General features: G+C 42.4%; 1 protein-coding gene across 2 annotated transcripts in view; it reads left to right on the forward strand.

The window, feature by feature from the left end:
* Nucleotides 1-13,099: 13,099 nt before the first annotated feature.
* The window catches only part of NDFIP1 (Nedd4 family interacting protein 1), a 53,775-nt gene continuing 44,652 nt past the window's right edge, over nt 13,100-22,222 (forward strand). The window contains exon 1 of one of the 2 annotated variants that reach the window (XM_079918409.1): nt 13,100-13,418. In XM_079918409.1, the coding sequence (XP_079774535.1) occupies nt 13,356-13,418 (63 nt within the window). In that variant the 5' untranslated portion in view covers nt 13,100-13,355. The remainder of the gene's footprint in view (nt 13,419-22,222) is intronic. The other variant, XM_079918408.1, reaches the window with a different exon arrangement.

The raw sequence follows: 22,222 nt of genomic DNA on the forward strand, positions 1-22,222 counted from the left end.
TCACAATGTGCTCCCCACAATGTGCCAACATCCCGGGGTGGGGGAGTCTAGGTTTAATGGAAATGCGAGAGAACAGGAAACCTGATGGTGCAGGAAATTAGCAGTGAACACTGGGAAACAAGCGTTAAGTCATAGCTCTGTTTGTTCTGGGATGGTGGGGCCGGGGGGGGGGGGGAATCACCATTATTTCATCTGAATAGAAGCTAAAACCAGAGAAAAACTGAGTACCAACTAATCAAAAGGGCCGCCACCCCCCTTTCAGATGGTGGCCCCGCCATCCCTCACCGTTAGTGAGCTCCTGTGGCCAAGGAGACAGAACTAGGGCACTGTGCGGGCTGAGACGAGCGATTTCATCTCTACAGTCTCAAGGGCTGTGTGAGGCACCAGGGTAGCCCCCCCCCACACACACCGAGGAGGTGACATCTGAACTGATTGCCAGGTAATACAAAGGAGCCAGCCACTGGCACATCGAGACGGCTGCTTCAAGCCAAGGCACTGTGGGACTTTTTAGGCGCTTCCAGATAGATATGTCACCTCTGGCCTGGCATGTCTGCCCAGGTTTCCCTAACAAAGGGCAAAGAGGTGTTTTCCTGAAAGGGACTTTTCGGGCTTCCCTGCAACTTGTCTTCAGTATGTATTGCAGAGTACATGGCCGTCCGGGCCATGAAGGTGCTTCTTGCACTGTCTGTTGCCAGCATTGACTAACTGGACTTGGTGCTGCTTAAAATAGCGGCATTGAACCATCTGTTTATTCCGTTTCTCCCAGAGCTGCAATTAGCCAGCACTGAGGGGTCAGGGAGCCCTTGGGAGGAGGATTGGGGGCTTACAGTGCTAGGTCTGTTCACCTCCACAGGCACCCTTGGGGTTTGGTCAAGTCGCTTTGATTTAGTATTTAAAGACTTTTTTGTTTGCTTTTGTTTTCATTTTTGTTTCTCAGTATAAACTGCAAAGGATAAAAAAAAAAAAAATCACTCTCCTCTCAAAATTGGCAGATGAAGGATTATGACCGAACAGGTTTGTTTGGTTTTCTACTGTGGGTGCCCCCTCCCTTCCCCAAAATGCTAAAGACAGTCTTCCAGCTCCCCTGCCTCAGATAGACCATGACTTGTCCCTTAGAACTGGGTGAAACCGGGGTCTCCAGGGGAGCATAAACAACAGGGTGGGAGTAGGTGAGTGGGGCAAAAGCTAGAAATCTGATTCTAGACACGCCTTCCCTCATTCTCTCATTTAACAAATAGAGTACTTTTATGGTGCTCCCACCACAAAGATGCAGGCCTTGTTTTCAAGAACTTAGAGTCTGGTGGGGGAGTTGGGTCTGTAAAAAAACCGAGTCTGACTTCGTTTTGCTTCTTTAATTTATTTCACTGAACCTTTCTGCGGCAGTCCTGTTCACGGCATGATTAACGGGCAAAACCTATTAAATGTTTAAGCTAGTTTAAAATTTGAACCTCTGGTACATAAATAAATGAATGAAGTTACCTGGATCCTGTTCCCGCAAAGGAAAGGACTTAAAAGGGGTAGCGTTAGTGAGTCTGGACACTATACTTCAGTGTCACCTCATCTTTATCACCAGATCTTTTTGTGCACCCACCTAGCCGTGTCCTTCACCAGACTGCAGTTTTCTTAATTAATTTCTTAATTTACTTTACTTAGTGGTGGTTCAAATCAGCATAGAGTGACAGGATCAAGGCTTCCACAAATGAAATTACATTTGGCTTTAAAGAAATAAGGCTAGGGAATTCCCTGGCGGTCTAGTGGTTAGGACTCTGCGCTACCACTGCAGGGGGGCCGTGTTCAGTCCCTGGTCAGGGAACTAAGATCCCGTAAGCCACGCAGCCAAAAAAAAAAAAAAAAAAGAGAGAAAGAAAAGAAACAAAGCTAGGAGCAAATAAACTTTAAAAAATATTTATTTAGGTTGTGCCGCATCTTAGTTGTGGCATGCGGGATCTTCGTTGCTTGCAGCACGCGGACTCTTAGTTGTGGCATGCATGTGGGATCTAGTTCCCCGACCAGGGATAGAACCTGGGCCCCCTGCAGTGGGAGCACGGAGTCTTACCCACTGGACCACCAGGGAAGTCCTGAAATAAACTTTTTGATATCCTGAAAAGATGACTCACAGGATTGGTATTACAAAGAATTATATGACTTTATGCAAAAGATAACGCCCCTTTTAAAGGAAGTGCAGAGTTCACCCAAAAACACATACACGAATGTTCATAGCAACATTATGCATAATAGCCCAAAAGTGGAGATGACAAAAATGCCCATCAACTGATGAATGGATAAACCAAGTGTGGTATAGTCAACAATTACAATAAAAGAAGTATGGATACACATGCTATAATATGGATGAACTTTAAAAACATTATGCTAAGTGAAAGAAACCAGTCACAAAATGTCACGTGTTGTATGATTCTATTTATATGAAATGTCCAGACTAGGCAAATCCATAGAGACAGAAAGTTGATCAGTGGTTGCCAGAGGCTGTTGGGGGAGGGGGACCAGTGAGGAGTGGCTGCTTAATGAGCGCAGGGTTTCCTTTTGGGGTCATGAAAATGTTTTGGAACTAGATAGAGGTGATGGTTGCAAAACATAATGAGGGTACTAGATGTACATTTTAAAAGAGTTAATTTCATGTTATATAAATCGTATCTCAATTTAAAAAATAGAAATTAAGTACAGATACATGCTAAAATATGGATGAAACAGACACAAAGGGCCACATATTATATGATTCCATTGGTAATGAAATACCCAGAACAGGCAAATCCATAGAGACAGAAAATATATAATGGTTGCACAGGACTGGAGATCTGGGGGGAATGGGAATGTTCTAAAATTGTTCCACACTGCAAATATCCTTAAAACCATTGAATTGTACGTATTAAATGGAAGAGGTGTATGGTATAAGAGTTGTATGTCAATAGAGCTGTTACATAATAAAAGAGATGTATACATTTAAGCTTTTGAAAAATTGAATCATTTCAGGGGTGGTTAGGGTAGCTTACGACCTGCAGCCTGAAGAATCCTATCTCCTTAGTTTATCTAATTTGTATGTTGAGTTTGTGAATTGAGTTTTCTAAAATTCAGGACTCACAATAAGCTTATGAACAGATGACTGAAAAAAGAATCCGGGGTTCAGAAATAAGCACATGTATATAAGGATATTTTGTATATGATAAAGGAGACTTTTTAAATGATTGTTCAACAAATGGTAGGAGAGCTAGCTAGCCATTAAAAAAAAATGGATTCCTATCATATTCCTTGTCCCCAAATAAATTGAACTGGATCAAATATGTCCACGTAAAAAAGAAAACCGTAAAAGTATTGGAAGAAAATATAGGTGAATGTTTTCATGATCTTGGGGGATGAGAAAGATCTTCCTAAATTAAAGCAAGAAGTTAAAAAAAAAAGGAGACATAGATTTGACTACCTTTTTAAAAAAATGCAAGAAACTTCAGTACCGCAAATAGCCTTCCTCTCTCCTCTTTTCTAGTTACTCACTCTACTCAAATTTGATCGGTCCTTCAGGGTAGAGCTAAAATTGCTCTCCCCTGTGGCATCTTTCCCAGCCACTGTAGCACATATGATCATTTCTTCCTTTCCTGAACTTCTGTTGAACTTGGTCAAAAATATAGGGATGGAAAGAGGAGGTGGCTGGATTGTATTTTACCTGCCAGCTCCAGACAACTGGCAGTGGTGATTCAAAGCACTGTGTTGAGAAGAATTCTGAGCTGCACTGACCTCGGTGGGAGTGTTGTGATCAATTATTGGTATCTATCTGGGGCCTGGGATAGGTGGCATGAGTCACATGCGTTTCCTCTGCCTCTGGGCATCCCATTCTAAGTACCTAAAGCCCAGGGACCACATCTTACACTTCTTGTTCTTAATGATATATCTTTGTGTTGCTACTGTTGTTATTGCTTTTTATATTCCCTCAGAATCTCTCGTGGAGCTATGTACAAGAGTGCCCAATAAATACTGTAATAATGCTATAAAAAATACTCTGAAAAGAGTACCTGGCATTCTGAAACTAGTGCTTTCCAGGAGCCGAATGGTTCCCACATCCAGAAAATATCCCCAGAGTGACCTCTAGTTTATGGTGTGGAGGCAGGAGGGTGGCAGGGGCTGGGTGCACTAGAAGGAGGCACATCTTTACTATTTTATTCAAGCAAAACCTGTTTACCTTCAAACTATACTCACTGCATGTGGGCTTTGTATGTGGGCAGAAAATGGAAGGGTTTGTTGAAACAGAGAAAGCTGCCCATGGAGTAAGAATTAACAATCTATTTAATGAATGAATGAATACATGAATAAAATAAAAGAACTGAAAACAGCTCTGACATGACAAGGTGTTCCACGGAGCTCAAGCATCGCATGCCCCTGGCAAGAAGCTAGCAAACAGGTCTCTGTATTAAGACCAAGTCCAGGTTAACACAGCAGAAGAGACTCAAATGGAAGGTCCGCCCACGGCTGAACAATGCTCTCTCCCAGTCTCCTCAATTCTGCTGTCTGGTTGAATTCATTTCTGCTCATTCTAGCGCCCTGCACCCCGTTTTAGCCAGCATCAGTCCAGCCTCAGGACTGCCTTTTGCAGTGGTCCTAATCTCATCTCAGCAAGTAAGGAGTTACTCACAGAAAGCCCAGGCCACGAAAACTCCCTGGGTCTCTGCGGCTGGAAAATCTGTGTCACCAGAGGTATCGCTAGAGAAGTCATCCCTTCCACTCACTGCAATTTTGGAGATGCAGGGACCACAGGCAGAAACACGTGATAGTTCTTGATATTTGCAGTTTACAAAGTACTTTTACATACATTATCCATTTTAGTTGATCTTCAGGAGGTAAAAGACTAAGTCAGAGACCCACACCTTTTTCCTTGAAATCTATCTGCTTTAGAAGAGCAATTTTTGCCAAAATTCATAAGAAAGGTGGTTTTTTCCTGCTGGCAAGAGACACTTTTCTACCTTCCCCAATAAAAGAAGTCTAGACTCCAGGTGGGAGGAAGGCTTATCTTTAGGCACCTGGTGGGTTAGTAAGGAAGGGCTACGCCCTGGGCAGTGATGTCTGTGTTTTGGAAGGGAGAAGGGAGTGACATTTTTAGGCTGCAAGCCTCTTCTGACAGCACTGAGGACAGATCTATTTTTGGAAGCGTTCTCTGCCACCCACGAAGACCTCAAAAGGTAACCAAGCACCTGGCACAAGGTTTCCTGTGGGGAAAGTTGTTAAGGGCTGGAGAGCTTCTGCGTATTCTGAGTCATGAAGTTTGACTTCATCATCAATCTGTTGCAGAGAGAGCACAAAACGCCCCCACGCACCCCGCCCCGGCCTTGTTTTGAATCACATTTGGTTGCATGATGACAGCACACTTGGGGATGGTACAAATTCTCAAATCATAAAAGATTGGGCCTCAGACTCACAGAGAGGAGGCCAGGGTGATGTGTGTTAACCTAAAATGGTAGATGGTATAGTTCCGAGGTGGAAGGAACCTTGTGCTGGGGATCAGCTCTGCCATTTCCTGGCTGTGTGATCATGGGCACGTGACTTAACCTCTCTGAGCTCACTTTCCTCATCTGTAAAGTGAAGGATCAAATCAAATGATTTCTAAGGTCCTTTTAGCCCCAGTCTTCGATGATACACACACACACACACACACACACACACGCAAGATAATTAACTTTCATGCAACTTGTTCCCTCATCCATAGAACAGAGATAGAAACAGACTCTACCCCATGTATTTACTATGAGTGGTAAAAAGATAAATGTAAACTGCTTGGCACAGTCCCCAGTGTAAAGTAAGTGCTCAATACATGTGAGTTATTAAAGCACTGTTCATGTGGCCAGTGACGTCAGAGGCAGCTTTGTTAGGGCGGTGGACAATAAAAAGCGTGACAAACATCAGTGGGAATTAAGCTGGTATTCTGGATGACCTACAGATGAGTATACTGACCATGTTTGCTACTGGAATGACACTGGCTTAACAGGTAAAGGAAAGACAAGGAAAGAGGATGTTTGGTGTTTCAAGAGCTAACAGCTTCCATCCCCGCCACCAAGAGGGTAGCCAATTATACCACTTAAAATTGAAATGTGAGATTTTGTGACCTGTTTTGTTGCAATCAATTCTGGAAAGGCTGCGTTCCCAGAGTGCCATCCCACCTTGTACCACTACCCTAGTGGAGCACTGCTGACTCAAGGAGAGGAATTTGGCATACAAGGGGGCTTCTCTTTGTTCCATCTACGGGCTTTAGTTACTGAAGATGTGGTGAGGATGGCGAGACCCACAGAGGAATAATGTTAGAGAGGAGTTCCTGAATAATTTGGCCGGGATGTCAACACTGCTTAGAAACTAAGGTGTAATTTCCAGGTCCGTCTGTAATCTCATTTAGAACTCGAGATTCTCTCTTGTACTTTGCCTGAGGCCTGCTCTAAGTCACCTGGGAGGAGCTCCCTGAAGACCTGTAGGAACCAGCATGCATGCCCTCAAGCTGCTGCTCAGTTTAAGCCAACCTCAGCTTCTTCCAGTGGGGGCCCCCTGCGGGTCGCTTCTCTTCTGTGTCATAATTAGTGCACATCTTTTCTCCCGACACACCACAGGAATAAAGATGAGCTTTAGTATTTCCCTTGTGTAATTGTGTTACTTATTATACTCCCTAAACACAGGAAGAAAACTACTAGCCTGGGAAATGTGACAAACCCTTTTCTTACCCTTCCAGTCAGCCTGAGAGTTGGAGATTTAAGCATTGCCCTAATCACCTTGTTCTTTTTTTCAAAGAACTATTTAATACAATTGGTTGGTATGCTTTGTCCAAAGCTGAGGATCACTCACTTGATTTCTTTGTGGACCCTTTGCTGTTCCTCATTCCTTTGCCACCCGCAAGGCCCCTAAATAAACTGGGAGCCATTTGTCAGGGGAGGGATCACTCAGAGATTTTGTGGGTTCACCTCCTATGGTTGCACAGATTGTATATTGCCCAAATTCAGGGTGGTGGGCGTCATTTGCATAGACTACAATGGGATGGCCATTCCTGCAGTGGGGCAATGCACAACGTGCACAATCATATATGGCAGTAAGTACGTGGACAAGCTGTAGCATCATTCCTGGCAGGGAGGATTCCCAAAACTTAAAGCATATGTTCTGTTCAGGACAGAGGGGTCAGTTTAGCATCTTTATAATTAAATGTTAGTGAAGACTCTTGGAAGAAATTTCTCCATTGTTTTCGGTATCTTCTCGTTTTATTTATTTATTATTCTTTTTTAGTAAATTTATTTATTTAATTATCTTTTTATTTTTGGCTGGGTTGGGTCTTTGTTGCTGCTCACAGGCTTTCTCTAGTTGCGGTGAGCGGGGCTACTCTTCGTTGCGGTGCGCAGGCTTCTCATTGCGGTGGCTTCTCTTGTTGCGGAGCACGGGCTCTAGGCCTGTGGGCTTCAGTAGTTGTGGCACGCAGGCTCATTAGTTGTGGCTCCCGGGCTCTAGAGCACAGGCTCAGTAGTTGTGGCACGCAGGCTTAGTTGCTCCGTGGCATGTGGGATCTTCCCGGACCAGGGCTCACACTCGTGTCCCCTGCATTAGCAGGTGGATTCTTAACCACTGCGCCACCAGGGAAGTCCTTCTCGTTTTATTTAGCTCAGGTTCACTATCAATTGTATAAACAATGAAGTCTTCACTATGATTGGATGCCAAATTTATGGTGTGCCTGTAATATGTATTACTTCATTTTTGTGTTAACCTCATTCCTGATGTTATTTCAATCCTACAGGGGCCTACTATGTGTCAGGCTCTGTTCACATAGAGACAACAGTGAACAAGAAGGCAAAGTCTATTTCATGTTGCTACTCTTGTTTTGCTTTTTCTTTCTCATCTACTCTAATCTATGATTTCTTGCTATACTGTAAGCACTTATATCCTTTTTGGATCAAGAAAGTGTAAAAAATAAGTAAATGCTGTAAATATATATGTACCTAACAATAAAGCACTAAAATATATGAAGCAAAACTGACACAACTGAAAAGAGAAATAGACAATTCAGCAATAACAGTTGGAGACTTCAACAATCCACTTTCAGGGCTTCCCTGGTGGCGCAGTGGTTGAGAGTCCGCCTGCCGATGCAGGGGACACGGGTTTGTGCCCCGGTCCGGGAAGATCCCACATGCCGTGGAGCGGCTGGGCCCGTGAGCCATGGCCGCTGGGCCTGCGCGTCCGGAGCCTGTGCTCCGCAATGGGAGAGACCACAGCAGTGAGAGGCCCGCGTACAGCAAAACAAAACAAAACAAAACAATCCACTTTCAATAATAGCTAGAACAACTAGGCTGAAGATTAACAAGAAAATAGAGGATCTGAGTTAACTATAAGCCAGCTAGACCTAATAGACACCTGTAGAACACTCTACCCAACAGCAGCAGAATATATATTCTTTTCAAGTAAACATGGAACATTCTCCAGGATAGACCATATGCTATAGCAAAAAGCAAACCTCAATAAATTTAAAAGGATTGAAATAATGCAAAGTATGTTCTTCAACTACAATGGAATGAAATTAGCAGTCGATAATAGAAAGAAATTTGGGAAATGCACAAATATAAGGAAAGTAAACCACACGCTGCTACATAATCAACAAGTCCAAGAAATCACAAGGGAAATTAGAAAATCCTTAGAGATGAATGAAAATAAGGCCATAACATACCAAAACTTATTATCTGTTAACTAAAATAAGTAAATAACCACTCTTAGCATTACTTAATTTCATTTCAGAGAATAAATGAGAAACTATTCTTTTATAGTTTCAGGTTCTAGGCAGAAAGCCTCAGTACTTGCCCATATTGGTGCTAAATTAATATTTGTTGAATGAATGAATCAGTTGCATTCCAGTGGCAAGAAGGTAAACTAAGGAATCAGGAGTCTCATGTTGGATTCCTACTTGACTAACCCTTTTCCTCTTACTTTTTTGCACAAGCCATTTATGTTTTAAGAGTTTTTATAAATTCCCATCCTCTTCACTCTTTCCCTTTCTTCTCCATTAGGCCTTCCGCATCAATCTGTGGTTTAAACTACGTAGTCAAGCTCTTAGCACATAAACTTTTTTTGTTCTGCTGTGAAACTAGGTATTGGCAAACTACTGCCTGGAGGCCGGATCCAGCCCACCACCTGTTTTCGTATGACCTGCATTAAGAATAGTTTTTACATTTTTCAATAGTTAAAAAAAATCAAAAGAAGAATAATATTTCATGACCTGAAAATGATAGGAAATTCAAATTTCATTGTCCATAAATAAAGCTTTATTGGAACACAGCCACGCCAATCTGTCTACTATTTTCTATGGCTGTGTTCATGATACAATGGCAAAGTGCAGTAGCTGTGACAGAAAGCTTGTCACAAAGCTTTTGTGGTCCACAAAGCCCAAAATATTTACTATCTATCCCTTTACATAAAAGTTTGTGGACCCCTGTTCTAAGCTTTTGTACAACTATATTCATGACTTGCTATGCCTTTCCCTCTTTCCATCATGACAAACCCTTACTCTCATTCAAAACCCTTTCTCCTCAGTCCTTACCTGATTATCACACCTGGTCACATAATTCTCTTCACCACCTCTTGGCATTACTTAATATAGGCCAACACAAATATAGTTAACTTGCAATTTTTATATTTAAAAATATGTCTTGAATATGTGTTTCCTATCTTCTCTACTTCATTGTGAAGACTCCAAGGTTCTTCTATGTCCTATATTTCCCTCCATACACAGGGCAGTGCCCAAGTTTTGTTGTCAGACAGGTTCGCATTTTGGTTCCACCACTCACTAGCTGAGAAAGTGATGTACATTTCCTGAATCTCTTCATCTGCAGAAGGGTTTTGTTATGAAGAATAAGGAGATGATTATGAAAGGGTCCAAGACCCAGGAGGTGCTCCACAAACAGTAGTAATTATCAGTGGATAATTTCTTTATTTGCAATAGCAAGACATTACCTTTGCCCTTAATGATACTCATAGTGATGGAGTGAGAATTCAAAGAAGTAGTAAGTCACTAGAAATGGAGCTGCACGGTTCAGCTGGAGTCCTGTAAAGATTAGCTGGAGACATTCAAGGCCTGAAATGAGATATTAGACCAATGAGACTTTGTTTAAAATTTAACAAACCTTTCTTGGTTACTTATTGAGCTCAGTGCTGCCTTGGACAGACCTCAGATGATGTGAAAGAAGACCACATCTATCCTGGAGGAGATTTTTGTTTAAATTGGGGTAGGAGTGGGGAAACAGACATGAGCTATGTTCTTACTTGTCCGTAATTTTTCTCTTCTCTCTCAGGATGGATGATTCAGAGCCAGCAATTCACATAAAAAGAATTGCACATGGAAAGTATTACTGCTATTCTGTGGGGAAATAAGCTTCTAAGTACAGCAGTCTGAAATTAATAACTTTCTCTGTGGAAACTCTCTTGACAACATCTCAAGATGAAGCCAAAGAGTGCAATTTTTACAGCCTTGGATTATCTTCTCTGTCTGCTTGGCTTGTAGCAGGCACGGATCCGTGAGTCAGAAATTCAGAGTTTGCCCCTTTGCTGTACAGTTTGCTCGCCAACTGGAGACCTTACACAGCAGTGACTCAATTTCTCAATTCCCCAGTTCACGCAGCCATTGAATCAACACATATCACCTCAATTTACTTACAAAAGGCTTGTTTTGGGGGGGGGCACTCTGTGCAGCTTATGGGATTTAGTTCTCCAACCAGGGATCGAACCTGGGTCCTCGGCAGTGAGAACATGGAGTCCTAACCACTGGACCACCAGGGAACTCCCAATCTACTTACAAAAGGCTTTGGGGGAACTCAGAGGAAAAAAAAAAAAAGTCCTCACCGTTAACAGAAAACATACTGGTTCAGGACATCAGAAAAGGAGCAAGAAAGGGAGATTGGAAGCTGGAGATCCACTTTTTTTTTTTTCTTTTGAGAGAAAATATTCCTGTGAGAAAGCCCAGTGTTTATATTATGATAAATATGTATGTCCACATGCAGGGAGTATATAGCTATTGAGGGAGAAAGTAATTTAGGAAAGAAGTAGATGAGAAGGACAGCAACTTCTTATCCACAGAAGCCACAAGAGTGCTGCAGACACGCATGAAGGTGGCAGCAGTTGCTCCAGTAGCCATATGTTTCAGCACAGACATCTTTTTTTATTCCTTCTTACCCATAAATTTAGAAAATCTGAGCAAAGAAGTCTGGATTTCTACTTTCCAAGGATGAGATTTCTTAAAATTTCAAATTAGACTTTTTTTCCCTTATATAAAACCACAAGGTAGGAGATTATGTTTGGAATGACTCAGTGTACATCGTTACATTTGAAGGTTGTTTTTCCGGATTAAAAAGAACAATTGTGGGACAGACTAAGGAGCAGACCCCTTGGAAACTCTCGGACTGGCATGTTGCTGGATTTGTTCACTCTCCCACAGTGGACATATGTGAGGCCAGTGCTTGGAAATAGGGACAGACATGTTGGAGTTTGGATACTGGTAGAGAACTCAAAGTGAGGAAGAGAAATATATAGATTTTTTTTTTTTTTTTTTTGCTGTACGCGGGCCTCTCACTGTTGTGGCCTCTCCCGTTGCGGAGCACAGGCTCCGGACGCGCAGGCTCAGCAGCCATGGCTCACGGGCCCAGCCGCTCCACGGCATGTGGGATCTTCCCGGACTGGGACACGAACCCGTGTCCCCTGCATCAGCAGGCGGACTCTCAACCACTGCACCACCAGGGAAGCCCCTAGAATTTTTGTTGATTACAGTTGGCTTCTACATACAGAGACCTCAGGGTTGGTTCAAAACGTGCAGCTGAGGTTTAAAATATGTAGTTAAATAACTTGAAAATTAGAAGATAAAACAATAATGAGATTAGTGGCAATTCTGGACTACCAACTTGGAAAGGCAATCAAGAAGAAGTGGGAATGGCGACAGGCTTCAGAGATCAAGTGTTTTTCTGTGTTGGACATGTGAGTAGAAGCAATTCCAGATGTCTGGGTATGATAAAACAGCAGACCTCAAATGCCTGCTCTAGTACAGATAGCTATACTGTGCTAGATACTTGGGGAGATATCAAAATATTTAAAAGACGAATAGTTTCATCTTCATAAAGTTTCTAATTTAGTTGCATGATAATGGTTTAGAAAGCCAACTTGATGGGTTTACAGTCCAGCTTTAACCCTTACCAGCACTGTGTTCTTGGGTAAAATACTTAATGTCTTCAGGCATTACTCCCTCATCTGTGGAACATCAATACTTGTATCTCCTATATGGCAGTTATGCTGCCTCCTTTCCATTCTTCCACAAGGCAAGCTTTCACTTCCCTCACCCCCTATGCATACATGTTCCTGTTACCTGGAAAGCTCTTAGCATGGCTACATCTTTGAAGTTTTGCCTTTCATGTCAGAGAGCTTTAGTTCAGAAAATATCGTGTCTATATCCACGGATGAGGCTGTTAAAACACGAAAAGGACTACATAAAAATACGGATGCTATTATTATCAGCCACCCGAAACAGGCTTTGAGATCAAGGAGTTCTCCGGGATTTAGGGTCAGCAAATTTTTTCTCTAAATGGCCAGATAGCAAGTCATTTAGGATTTGCAGGCCATACTAAACAAATGGGAGCGGTTGTGTTCCAAATAAAACAATTTATGGACACAGAAATTTGACTTTCACGTTGCTTTCCACAGTCACTGAACCGGATTTGGCCTCTGCCCTGTAGCGGACTGACCCCTAGTCTATATGAGGATGGCAGACAAGAAGGGAGTGGAGAAGAACCGAGATTCTGCAGCCAGATATTAGGGATCAGATGGCTGCTGCGTGAGGCTGTCTCAACCTCCCTGGGCGCCAACGACCTCTGCAACGGGGCTGCGGCCCCCGTGTCTGGGGTTTGTGATGAGGGTTAGAAGTGACACGCAGGGGAAGCTCGGTGCTTGGAACGAGAGGCCCATTTACAGCGTCGCCCTCTCTGCGGTGACCTGGGAGCAACCGGGTTTCGAGCGGAACCGACTCCGAAGCCTCAGCCTCGGGGTGCGGGAGGAGGGGCGGAGCCCACCCGGGGCGCCGGCACCGCGGGGCGAGGCCGGGCCGGGCGGGCCGGGCGGCGCGAGTCGGGGGCGGGGCGGCGGCGCAGCGTCGTCGTCGTCGTCCCCGCCTCTTCCCCAGGGGCCGCGTCGGAACCTCGGTAGCCGCGGCGTTTACAGCCCGAGGAGAGCGGCGGGCCTGGCAGCGGCGGTGGCCACCCAGACCCACCCGAGGCGCGTCCCCGTCGGCCTCCCGGCGCCCCCAGGCCGCAGCGCCCGCGCACCTTCAGCTCGCTCGCTCGCCCTCCTTCCCTGCGGCCGGCTGCGCCATGGCGTTGGCGTTGGCGGCGCTGGCGGCGGTGGAGCCGGCCTGCGGCAGCCGGTACCAGCAGGTAAGCAGCGCCCAGTGTCTCCCCGGCCCTGCCCTACCCGCTGGCCGCTTCAGGCCTCCTCTCCGGCCCCGCCTGTGGCCAACTCGATGCCGCGGCTTGGCAGGCCGCGCTGGGCCTGGGCGGGCCGGGCGGGCCCCGGGCTCGAATTCGAGGCGGCCGCGAGCTGGGCCTGTCCCTCCGCCACCCGGGCCGGGACTCGGGCGGTGGAAAAACCTCCGCGCCACAGTGTTTCTCGCATTTCCCACGGCGGGCGGGTCCCCGGGTCGGAACCCGCCACCCTCCGGAGGCGTCGACCAGGGTACATTCAGTTTTCCTTTTTTCCACCTTGAATTTGATGTCACTGGAAAGAAAGAAAAAAAAAAGCGTGAGATGGGAAAGGAAACTGGGTGGAGTTGAAAGATTAAAATCGCTGCTACTGCTGCCGACAGCTCTCCGCAGCGAGATGCGATTACTCAGGGTTTCAGAGCCTAGTCTGCTCGTCGAAACCCATCCCCCTCGCTTGCGTTTTAAGACAAAAGTCAAAATGAGACGAGGAACAAGTCTGCAGTTCGCAGTAGATTTGGAAAAGGCGATTAACTGGCGATGTCCCTATAATGTCGAGCTACGTTGCAGGCTGCAGGGCGTGTGCCTGAGTGTGTGTTTTCAGAGATTGGAAATGACGTTTAAAGAGATTGAATAGCATAGCTGGGGAAAAAATGTATAGGAGATGATTGGATTATTATCTCGGGTACGATTTATAAATTGAGGCCCTAGGGAAAACAGCTGCTTGTTTTACTCGCCTGTCTGTAGCCGGGTTTCCCTCGGAAATTCGGGAAGACATTTTGCAGGGTTTTTAGAGGTATTCAATCTAAGACACCGTAATTATGGCAACTGAGCCAGCTGGTAACTGATGTTGATTGGAACTGCAGGTAACTGCTTACATTTTGTTTCAGATGCTTTCACTATAATTTGCATACAAATGGCAATCGTGCTTTTATGAAATTAAATGTCCTATCATAGATGATATACAGTTTTATATTTTAGAAGTGAGGAAAACCAGTATGATTAAAACATGTAGATTAACCCTGGTGGGGCCAGTTACTGGGTTGTTTTGCTGTCGTCAGCCCTCTGTTGTAATTTCCTCCCTCCTACAGTCAGACTCCTGATATGACCGATTTTAAGAATTCAGCTTTTTGGTTTCATAAGCACGCCCAAATTGTGGCAATGGAGTCTAGTCCTTAGATCTCTCACAGCCTGGGGTACATGCTTTTTTGTATGACCTTGGGCAAGGCCCTGGGTTCCTCCCTGCTTTAGTAAAATATGATTGACAGGTATCACTTAACTGTCACCAAGGTGTTCACAAATCACATGTACCCCATCGTGTGATTTAATTCATTCTTTTCATCCTGCCTTGGATAAGGCAAAGAAGCAAAAAGCTGTGGCTTTTCTTTGTACTGCCATCTTCTTGAGCTATTAGGTAATGCTGACATAACGCTAGAATACAAAAAATTTGGTGGAGTAACAAAATTACGTATTTCTCAGCGTAGTGTTTAATAGCTTTTAATATGCAGAACAGAGGTATGTTAAGGACAGGCCATCGTTTTTACTTTTTTAAAACTTATTATTTTGAAGAAATCTTCAAAAAAAAAAAAAGAAAGACCTAATCTTCCTAGAAAAATTGCAAAATATGAAAGCCAAAAAAAACCAAAACCCCACACCAAAAACCTATCACATATAGATAACCAAAGTTAATATTTTGTGTATTCTTGTGGACTCATAGCTGTGTAAGTATACATGAGTGTGTACATGTACAGATAAGGAAAGTTAATATTGATTGAGCATTTATTATGTGCCAGTCATGGTACTAAGTGCTTTATATCCATTATTTCACTTAATCCTCACAAAACCCCTTCGAGGCAGGGTTTGGTATTGTATAGATGACAAGTCAAGACTCCCTAGAGGCTCAGTAACTTGCTCAAGGTCACAGCTTCTAAGTAGTGATTACAAGGATAAATACATGCTTACCTACTTAAAACACAGGCTTATGGCCCAAATATAAGCATATGCATTAGCAGATATATACATGTGCATATGTATTCTTTTATGTACCCATACATACATATACAGGCACATCTTTGTACATACGTGCAGTTCCAAGGGCCCCTGATTATACTTGCACACACTTTGTGCATATGTGCACATGTATGTTTACATACCCACATGTTCTCAAATACATGTGCATTCACAAATTTGCACGTGTATGTATTGTGCACATATATGTACAAAGGCACACAATATAGCTATATAATAAAATGGGTTCATATTTTAATGTCTGCAGAGCATGCAGTTGTATAGCTGAACCATAATTTAATCAATTGGCTATTGTTGGTCTCTGAGGGTGTTTATAATTTTTTTTCTGTCACTGAAGTTTCTTTTATATACATCTTCAACCATTTCCGTAGTATAAATTTCTAGCCATGTAAATGCTTGGTCAGAGAATATACATATTTAAAAGGCTTTTGAATTATGGAATGTTGAATTGTCCAGGCAACTTGATAGGCGCATGATACTCTTTGGTTGTCACAAAGGGCCGTTCTGACTTCTATTTGATCTGGTTAGTCAAATTGAGCTGGTCCTCTAGTGAAGTAAGTGTAATGGAAAACTGTATGATTCATTCATAAATGCAAACAGTGGTTTTGCCTTTATGGCCTTTTGATTGGTAGAGCAATATGTGCACAACTTAGCATTACCACAGACTATACAGATAGGCTGGGCTCATAGGTTTCCTGTCGCTTTATTTTTCCCTTTTTGCATTTTGAAACTGAGATTGTGTGTCCAAACATTCTGAAGCACTGTTTCAGGAAGCTCTAGGTAGGCCCAGTGTTGAGAAACCTGTTGTGTTTTCATCTCTCTGAGGATGTTTACCCTGTTCATCCATTCCAAGCCTTCTTTGCCTCACTGTAATAGATCTTTGGCTATATCATGCATTTTGCCAAATACTTCCTGAAATGTTCTGAGATATTTGGATTTAAATCCATTGAAAGTAGGCAATGATGACACTGCCATATAGACTTAAAAACAGACTGCAGAGGGCTTCCCTGGTGGTGCAGTGGTTAAGAATCCACCTGCCAGTGCAGGAGACACGGGTTCGAGCCCTGGTCTGGGAAGATCCCACATGCCGTGGAACAACTAAGCCCGTGCGCCACAACTACTGAGCCTGTGCCCTAGAGCCCACGAGCCACAACTACTGAGCCTGGGTGCCACAACTACTGAAGCCCGCACACCTAGAGCCCGTGTTCCACAAGAGAAGCCACCACAATGAGAAGCCCGTGCACCGCAACGAAGGGTAGCCCCCACTCGCCACAACTAGAAGAAGCCCGTGCACTGCAATGAAGACCCAGTGCAGCCAAAAAAAAAAGGCTGCAGAATGTTTACTTTTAGATCTGACTCCCTGTCTGCTAAAGAAGTTGCTCGCTTGTGGGCATCACTAATAAGTTTGTGTTGTAGTTTGGTGACATTGTAAAGCAGTTTTGGGTAAGTTCTTTCAGGATTGTGAAGGAAGGTTTTGATAGATGAGGGAAAGAATTTCATCTCCGGCAGGCCAAACTTTTTCATGTTCAAGTGTTAGATGACGTCATGATCCTAGAGGAAGGAGTGAGTGGTGCCCATGTGGTTTTATTTTTTTATTTTTATTTTTTTTAGTTTCAGAAGACATTATAATTATATCATGGAATGCCCCTTAGGATGTCATGTCAAGATTTTGAGGTTATTTGGCGTATTTGTGGCCTGTATTGCCAATGATCAAAGAAAACTTTTATAAAAATACTGAGAAGATGGGTAGAATTATTTCTTAGAAGAATTTTTTTAGTTGTGGTAAAATATATATGAAGTTTTACCATTTTAACTGTACACTGTTTTTAAGTGTACAGTTAGTTCAGTAGTTGTTTGTTGTTTTTGGGCTGCACTGGTTCTTCGTTGCTGTGCTCGGGCTTTCTTCAGTTGCAGCGAGCGGGGACTACTGTTCGTGGCAGTGCGCGGGCTTCTCATTGCGGTGGCTTCTCATTGCAGAGCACGGGCTCTAGGCGGCGGGCTGCAGTAGTTGTGGCTCGTGGGCTCTAGAGTGCAGGCTCAGTCGTTGTAGCTCACGGGCGTAGTTGCTCCGCGGCATGTGAGATCTTTCTGGACCAGGGATCGAACCCGTGTTCCCTGTATTGGCAGGCGGATTCTTAACCAACCACTGTCTACTAGGGAAGTCCCAGTTCAGTGGTATTAAGTACATTCATATTGTTGGGCAGTCTTCATCACCATCCATTTCCAGAAACTCCATACCCCTTAAACAATAACTCTCTATTTCCCCCTCCCAAGCCCCTGACAGCCAACATTCTGCTTTCTGTCCATGAATTTGATTACTCTAAGTACCTCATATAAGTGGAATCATATAGTATTTGTTCCTTCTGTCTGGCTTATTTCACTCAGCATAATGTCCTCCAGGTTCATCCATGTTGTGGCATATGTCAGAATTTTCTTCCATTTTAAGGCTAAATAATATTCCATTGTATGTGTATACTATATTTTGTTTATCTACTTTTTGGCCATTGTGAATAATGCTGCTGTGAATATGGGTGAACAAGTATCAAAAGAGTCCCAGCTTTCAGTTCTTTTGGATATATTGTTGAATTTGTATAATTTGTAGGTTTTACCATATGAACCAACAATTTGTAGAATTGTTTGTTCATATGGTATTGCTATTTTTAATTTTTTGAGGAACTGCCATACTGTTTTCCATAGAAATGCACTATTTTATATTCCAACCAGCAGTGCATAGGGATTCCAATTTTGTCACATCCTCATCAACACTTGTTATTTTCTGTTTTGTTTTTGATAAAACCATCTTAATGAATGTGAAGTGGCATCTCATAATGATTTTGGTTTGCATTTCCCTAATGATCAGTGATATTGAGCATCTTTTTATGTGCTTGTTGGCCATTTGAATATCGTTGGAAAAATGTGTATTCAAGTCCTTTGCCAATTTTTGAATTGGGCAAATTCAAAAATTCAAATTTTTGAATTGTTTGCTTTTTGTTGTTGAGTTGTAGGCATAATTTCTTTTTTTTAATTGAAGTATAGTCGATTTACAATATTGTGTTAGTTTCAGGTGTACAACATAGGGATTCAGTATTTTCGCAGATTATACTCCATTATAGGTTATTACAAGACACTGGGTATAATTCCCTTTATGTGAATATTCTTGTTGCTTACCTATATTATATGTAGTAGTTTGTATCTGTTAATCTCATACCCCTAGTTTGTCCCTCCCTCCTTCCCTCTGCCCTTTGGTAACCACAAATTTGCTTTCTATATCTGTGAGTCTGTTTGTTTTGCATATACATTCATTTGTATTATTTTTTACATTCCACATATAAGTGATATCATACAGTATTTGTCTTTCTCTGACTTATTTCACTAAGCATAATATTCTCTAGGTCCACCCACTTGCTGCAGATGGCAGTATTTCATTCTTTTTTTGTGGCTGAGTAATATTCCATTGTATGTATATATTAAGAAGATAATGGTGTATGTGTGTGTGTGTGTGTGTGTCTCACATCTTCTTTATGTACATTTTCAACTTTTTACTATGAAAATTTCAAACATATACAAAAATTTAGCGTAATAAATCCTATGTACCCATCACTCAGCTTCAACAATTATCAACAAATGGCTAACCTTGGGACTTCCCTGGTGGTCCAGTGGTTAAGAGTCTGCCTTCCACATATACAATGGAGTATTACTCAGCCAAAAAAAGAAACGAAATTGAGTTATTTGCAGTGAGGTGGATGGACCTAGAGACTGTCATACAGAGTGAAGTAAGTCAGAAAGAGAAAGACAAATACCGCATGCTAACACATATATGGAATCTAAAAAAAAAAAAGGTTCTAAAGAACCTAGGGGCAGGACAGGAATAAAGATGCAGACGTAGAGAATGGACTTGAAGACACGGGGAGGGGGAAGGGTACGCTGGGACTAAGTGAGAGAGTGGCATGGGCATATATATATACACTACCAAATGTAAAATAGGTAGCTAGTGGGGAGCAGCCGCATGGCACAGGGAGATCAGCTCAGTGCTTTATGTCCACCTAGAGGGCTGGGATAGGGAGGGTGGGAGGGAGACGCAAGAGGAAGGGGATATGGGGATATATGTATGCATATAGCTGATTCACTTTGTTATACATCAGAAACTAACACAAAATTGTAAAGCAATTATACTGCAATAAAGACGTTAAAAAAAAAAAAAGAATCCTCCTTCCAATACAGGCGATGCAGGTTCGATCCCTGGTTAGGGAACTAAGGTCCCACATGCCACGGGGCAACTAAGCCCGCACACCACAACTAGAGAGAAGCCCACGCGCCTCAACGAAAGATCTCGCATGCTACAGCAAAGATCCCGCGTGCCACAAGTAAGAACCGACACAGCCAAATAAAAAAACAAACAAACAAAACAAATGGCTAATCTTTTTCATTTACACTCTCTACCATTATTTTGGAGCAAATGCTAGAAATCATGTCATTTTGTCCATAAATATTTCTGTGTGTAAAAGATAATGGTGTGATATTTTAAGCAGACATTATCACATGAGGAAATATGTCATGAGAGCACTTTTGTAATTTGTTATGAATGTGGAACCAGGATTTGTGAGTGTCAGGAGCTGCAGATCTGCAGCTATCCATTGTATTTGACTCACTCTCTATGAGGTGCTCTAGGAAATCCTCGCATCATCTAAACTGATGCCACCCACTGCCTTGCCTGCATATAACTTCAAATTACTTTATCCTGGACACCAATTATATTACATTACATTAAATTCGATTATAAAATAAATCCTACCATGAGAGTAATTTTGTATTTTGTTAATTAAAAAAAAAGGAAGACGAAGAAATTCAAGTGACAGTCTCTGATTTACTTGTTCTTAGGGCTTTAAAATAATTACTTTGGTTTCTTAATCATTTATTCTTACATTATCTGTGAACAAGTACAGCCGTTTAGTGGAATCATATTCTTGTAGTAGTGGATAATGCCCATTTAGTTAAAGCAACTTTTAACACTTTAATTAGAGATTACTGCTGAGAATCAACTTGGTGATCTTATCTTTATTCTCAAGTCATTTTTGCCAGTATGCCAGGCAGTTGGTGAATACCATGTATTGAATCTGTTGAATTTTACACATTCCAGTTGTAATTGCTTCTCGTGGCTGTCTAGATAGAAGTACAGTGTATGTTGTTGCTTTCACCAAGTGTAGTAATAAAGTGAGTGTTATCAGACATCACTTTGCACATCCTTCTGTAACAGTTAGGCTCATTTTTTCTGAATACCACAATTTATATTAAAAGTTCTAAATACCAGCTCTAAATATTGATCCAATTTAAGAACATTTCTAGTGAAATATTTTCTGATTAAAGCAGTTTCTTTCACATGTATTATATATTTCTTCTCCCTTAGCAATTTAGTATAATTTTGACAGTTTCTCTTTTAAATTTGTGTATTGCAATAATATCAGTTAGTAGTAAATCAGAGGCTTGAATGTGATTTGGAGGTCTTTCTGGAGATTGGATATTTATGAATAGACATACAAAGGTTTAGGGAGGGTTTCTGTTTAATAACAATTTCATTTTATTTGTCATTCAGTGTTTAAATGTGGCATTAAATGTTAAACATTTCTTGTGATAAAATAGTACACAGATACATTCTTTATGTACTGGAGTCAAACAGTAACTTGTAAAGGAAAACTTGACTTCCCTTCTAGTCTCTCCCCAGAGGTGTAACTGCTTCTCAAGTTTGGTGTGCGTTCTTCAGGCTTTCTTCCTTTCCTTTAAAAAAAAAATGTTAAAAGTGTTAAATATTTAAAAATAAACTTTACTTTTTGTAACGTTTTTAGATTTTCAGAAACATTGGAGATAGTGCAGTTTCTGTATACCCCAGACCCAGTTAACCCTTTAACATCTTATATTAGTGTGGTACATTTGTGACAATTAATGAACCAGTATTGATATGTTGTTATTAACTGAAGTCCATACTTTATTCAGATTTTCAGTTTTTATCTGTGTGTTTTTTCTGTTCCACATTACATTTGGTCATTGTATCTCCGTAGGCTCCTCTTGACTGTGACAGTTTTTCAAGTTTTCCATGTTTTTGATGACCTTTACAGTTTTGAGGAGTATTAGTTATTTGCAGGATGTCCCTGAATTGGGATTTTTTTTTAATTTACTTTTAATTAATAAATTAATTTATTTTATTTTATTTTTGAGTCTTTGTTGCTGTGCGCGGGCTTTCTCTAGTTGCAGCGAGTGTGGGCTACTCTTCGTTGCACTGCGCGGGCTTCTCATTGCGGTGGCCTCTCTTGTTGCGGAGCACGAGCTCTAGGTGCGTGGGCTTCAGTAGTTGCAGCACACGGGCTCAGTAGCTGTGGCTTGCAGACTCTAGAGCGCAGGCTCAGTAGTTGTAGCACACAGGCTTAGTTGCTCCACAGCATGTGGGATCTTCCCGGATCAGGGATCAAACCTGTGTCCCCTGCATTGGCAGGCAGATTCTTAACCACTGCGCCATCAGGGAAGTCCAGGGATTTGTTGGTTGCTTTTCTCATGATTAGACTAGAGTTGTGGGTTGGAGGGAGGAAGACCACAGAGGTAAAGTGCCATTTTACATCATGTCATATCAAGAATGCATACTGTCCCCATGACTTACCACTGTTGATGTTGACCTTGATCTTCTGGCTGAAGTAGTGTTTGTCAGATCACTCTACGTAAAATGACTCTTTCCCCCCTTTTGTACT

Source organism: Stenella coeruleoalba, assembly GCF_951394435.1.
Source record: "Stenella coeruleoalba genome assembly, chromosome: 3".
Classification (NCBI taxonomy): domain Eukaryota; kingdom Metazoa; phylum Chordata; class Mammalia; order Artiodactyla; family Delphinidae; genus Stenella; species Stenella coeruleoalba.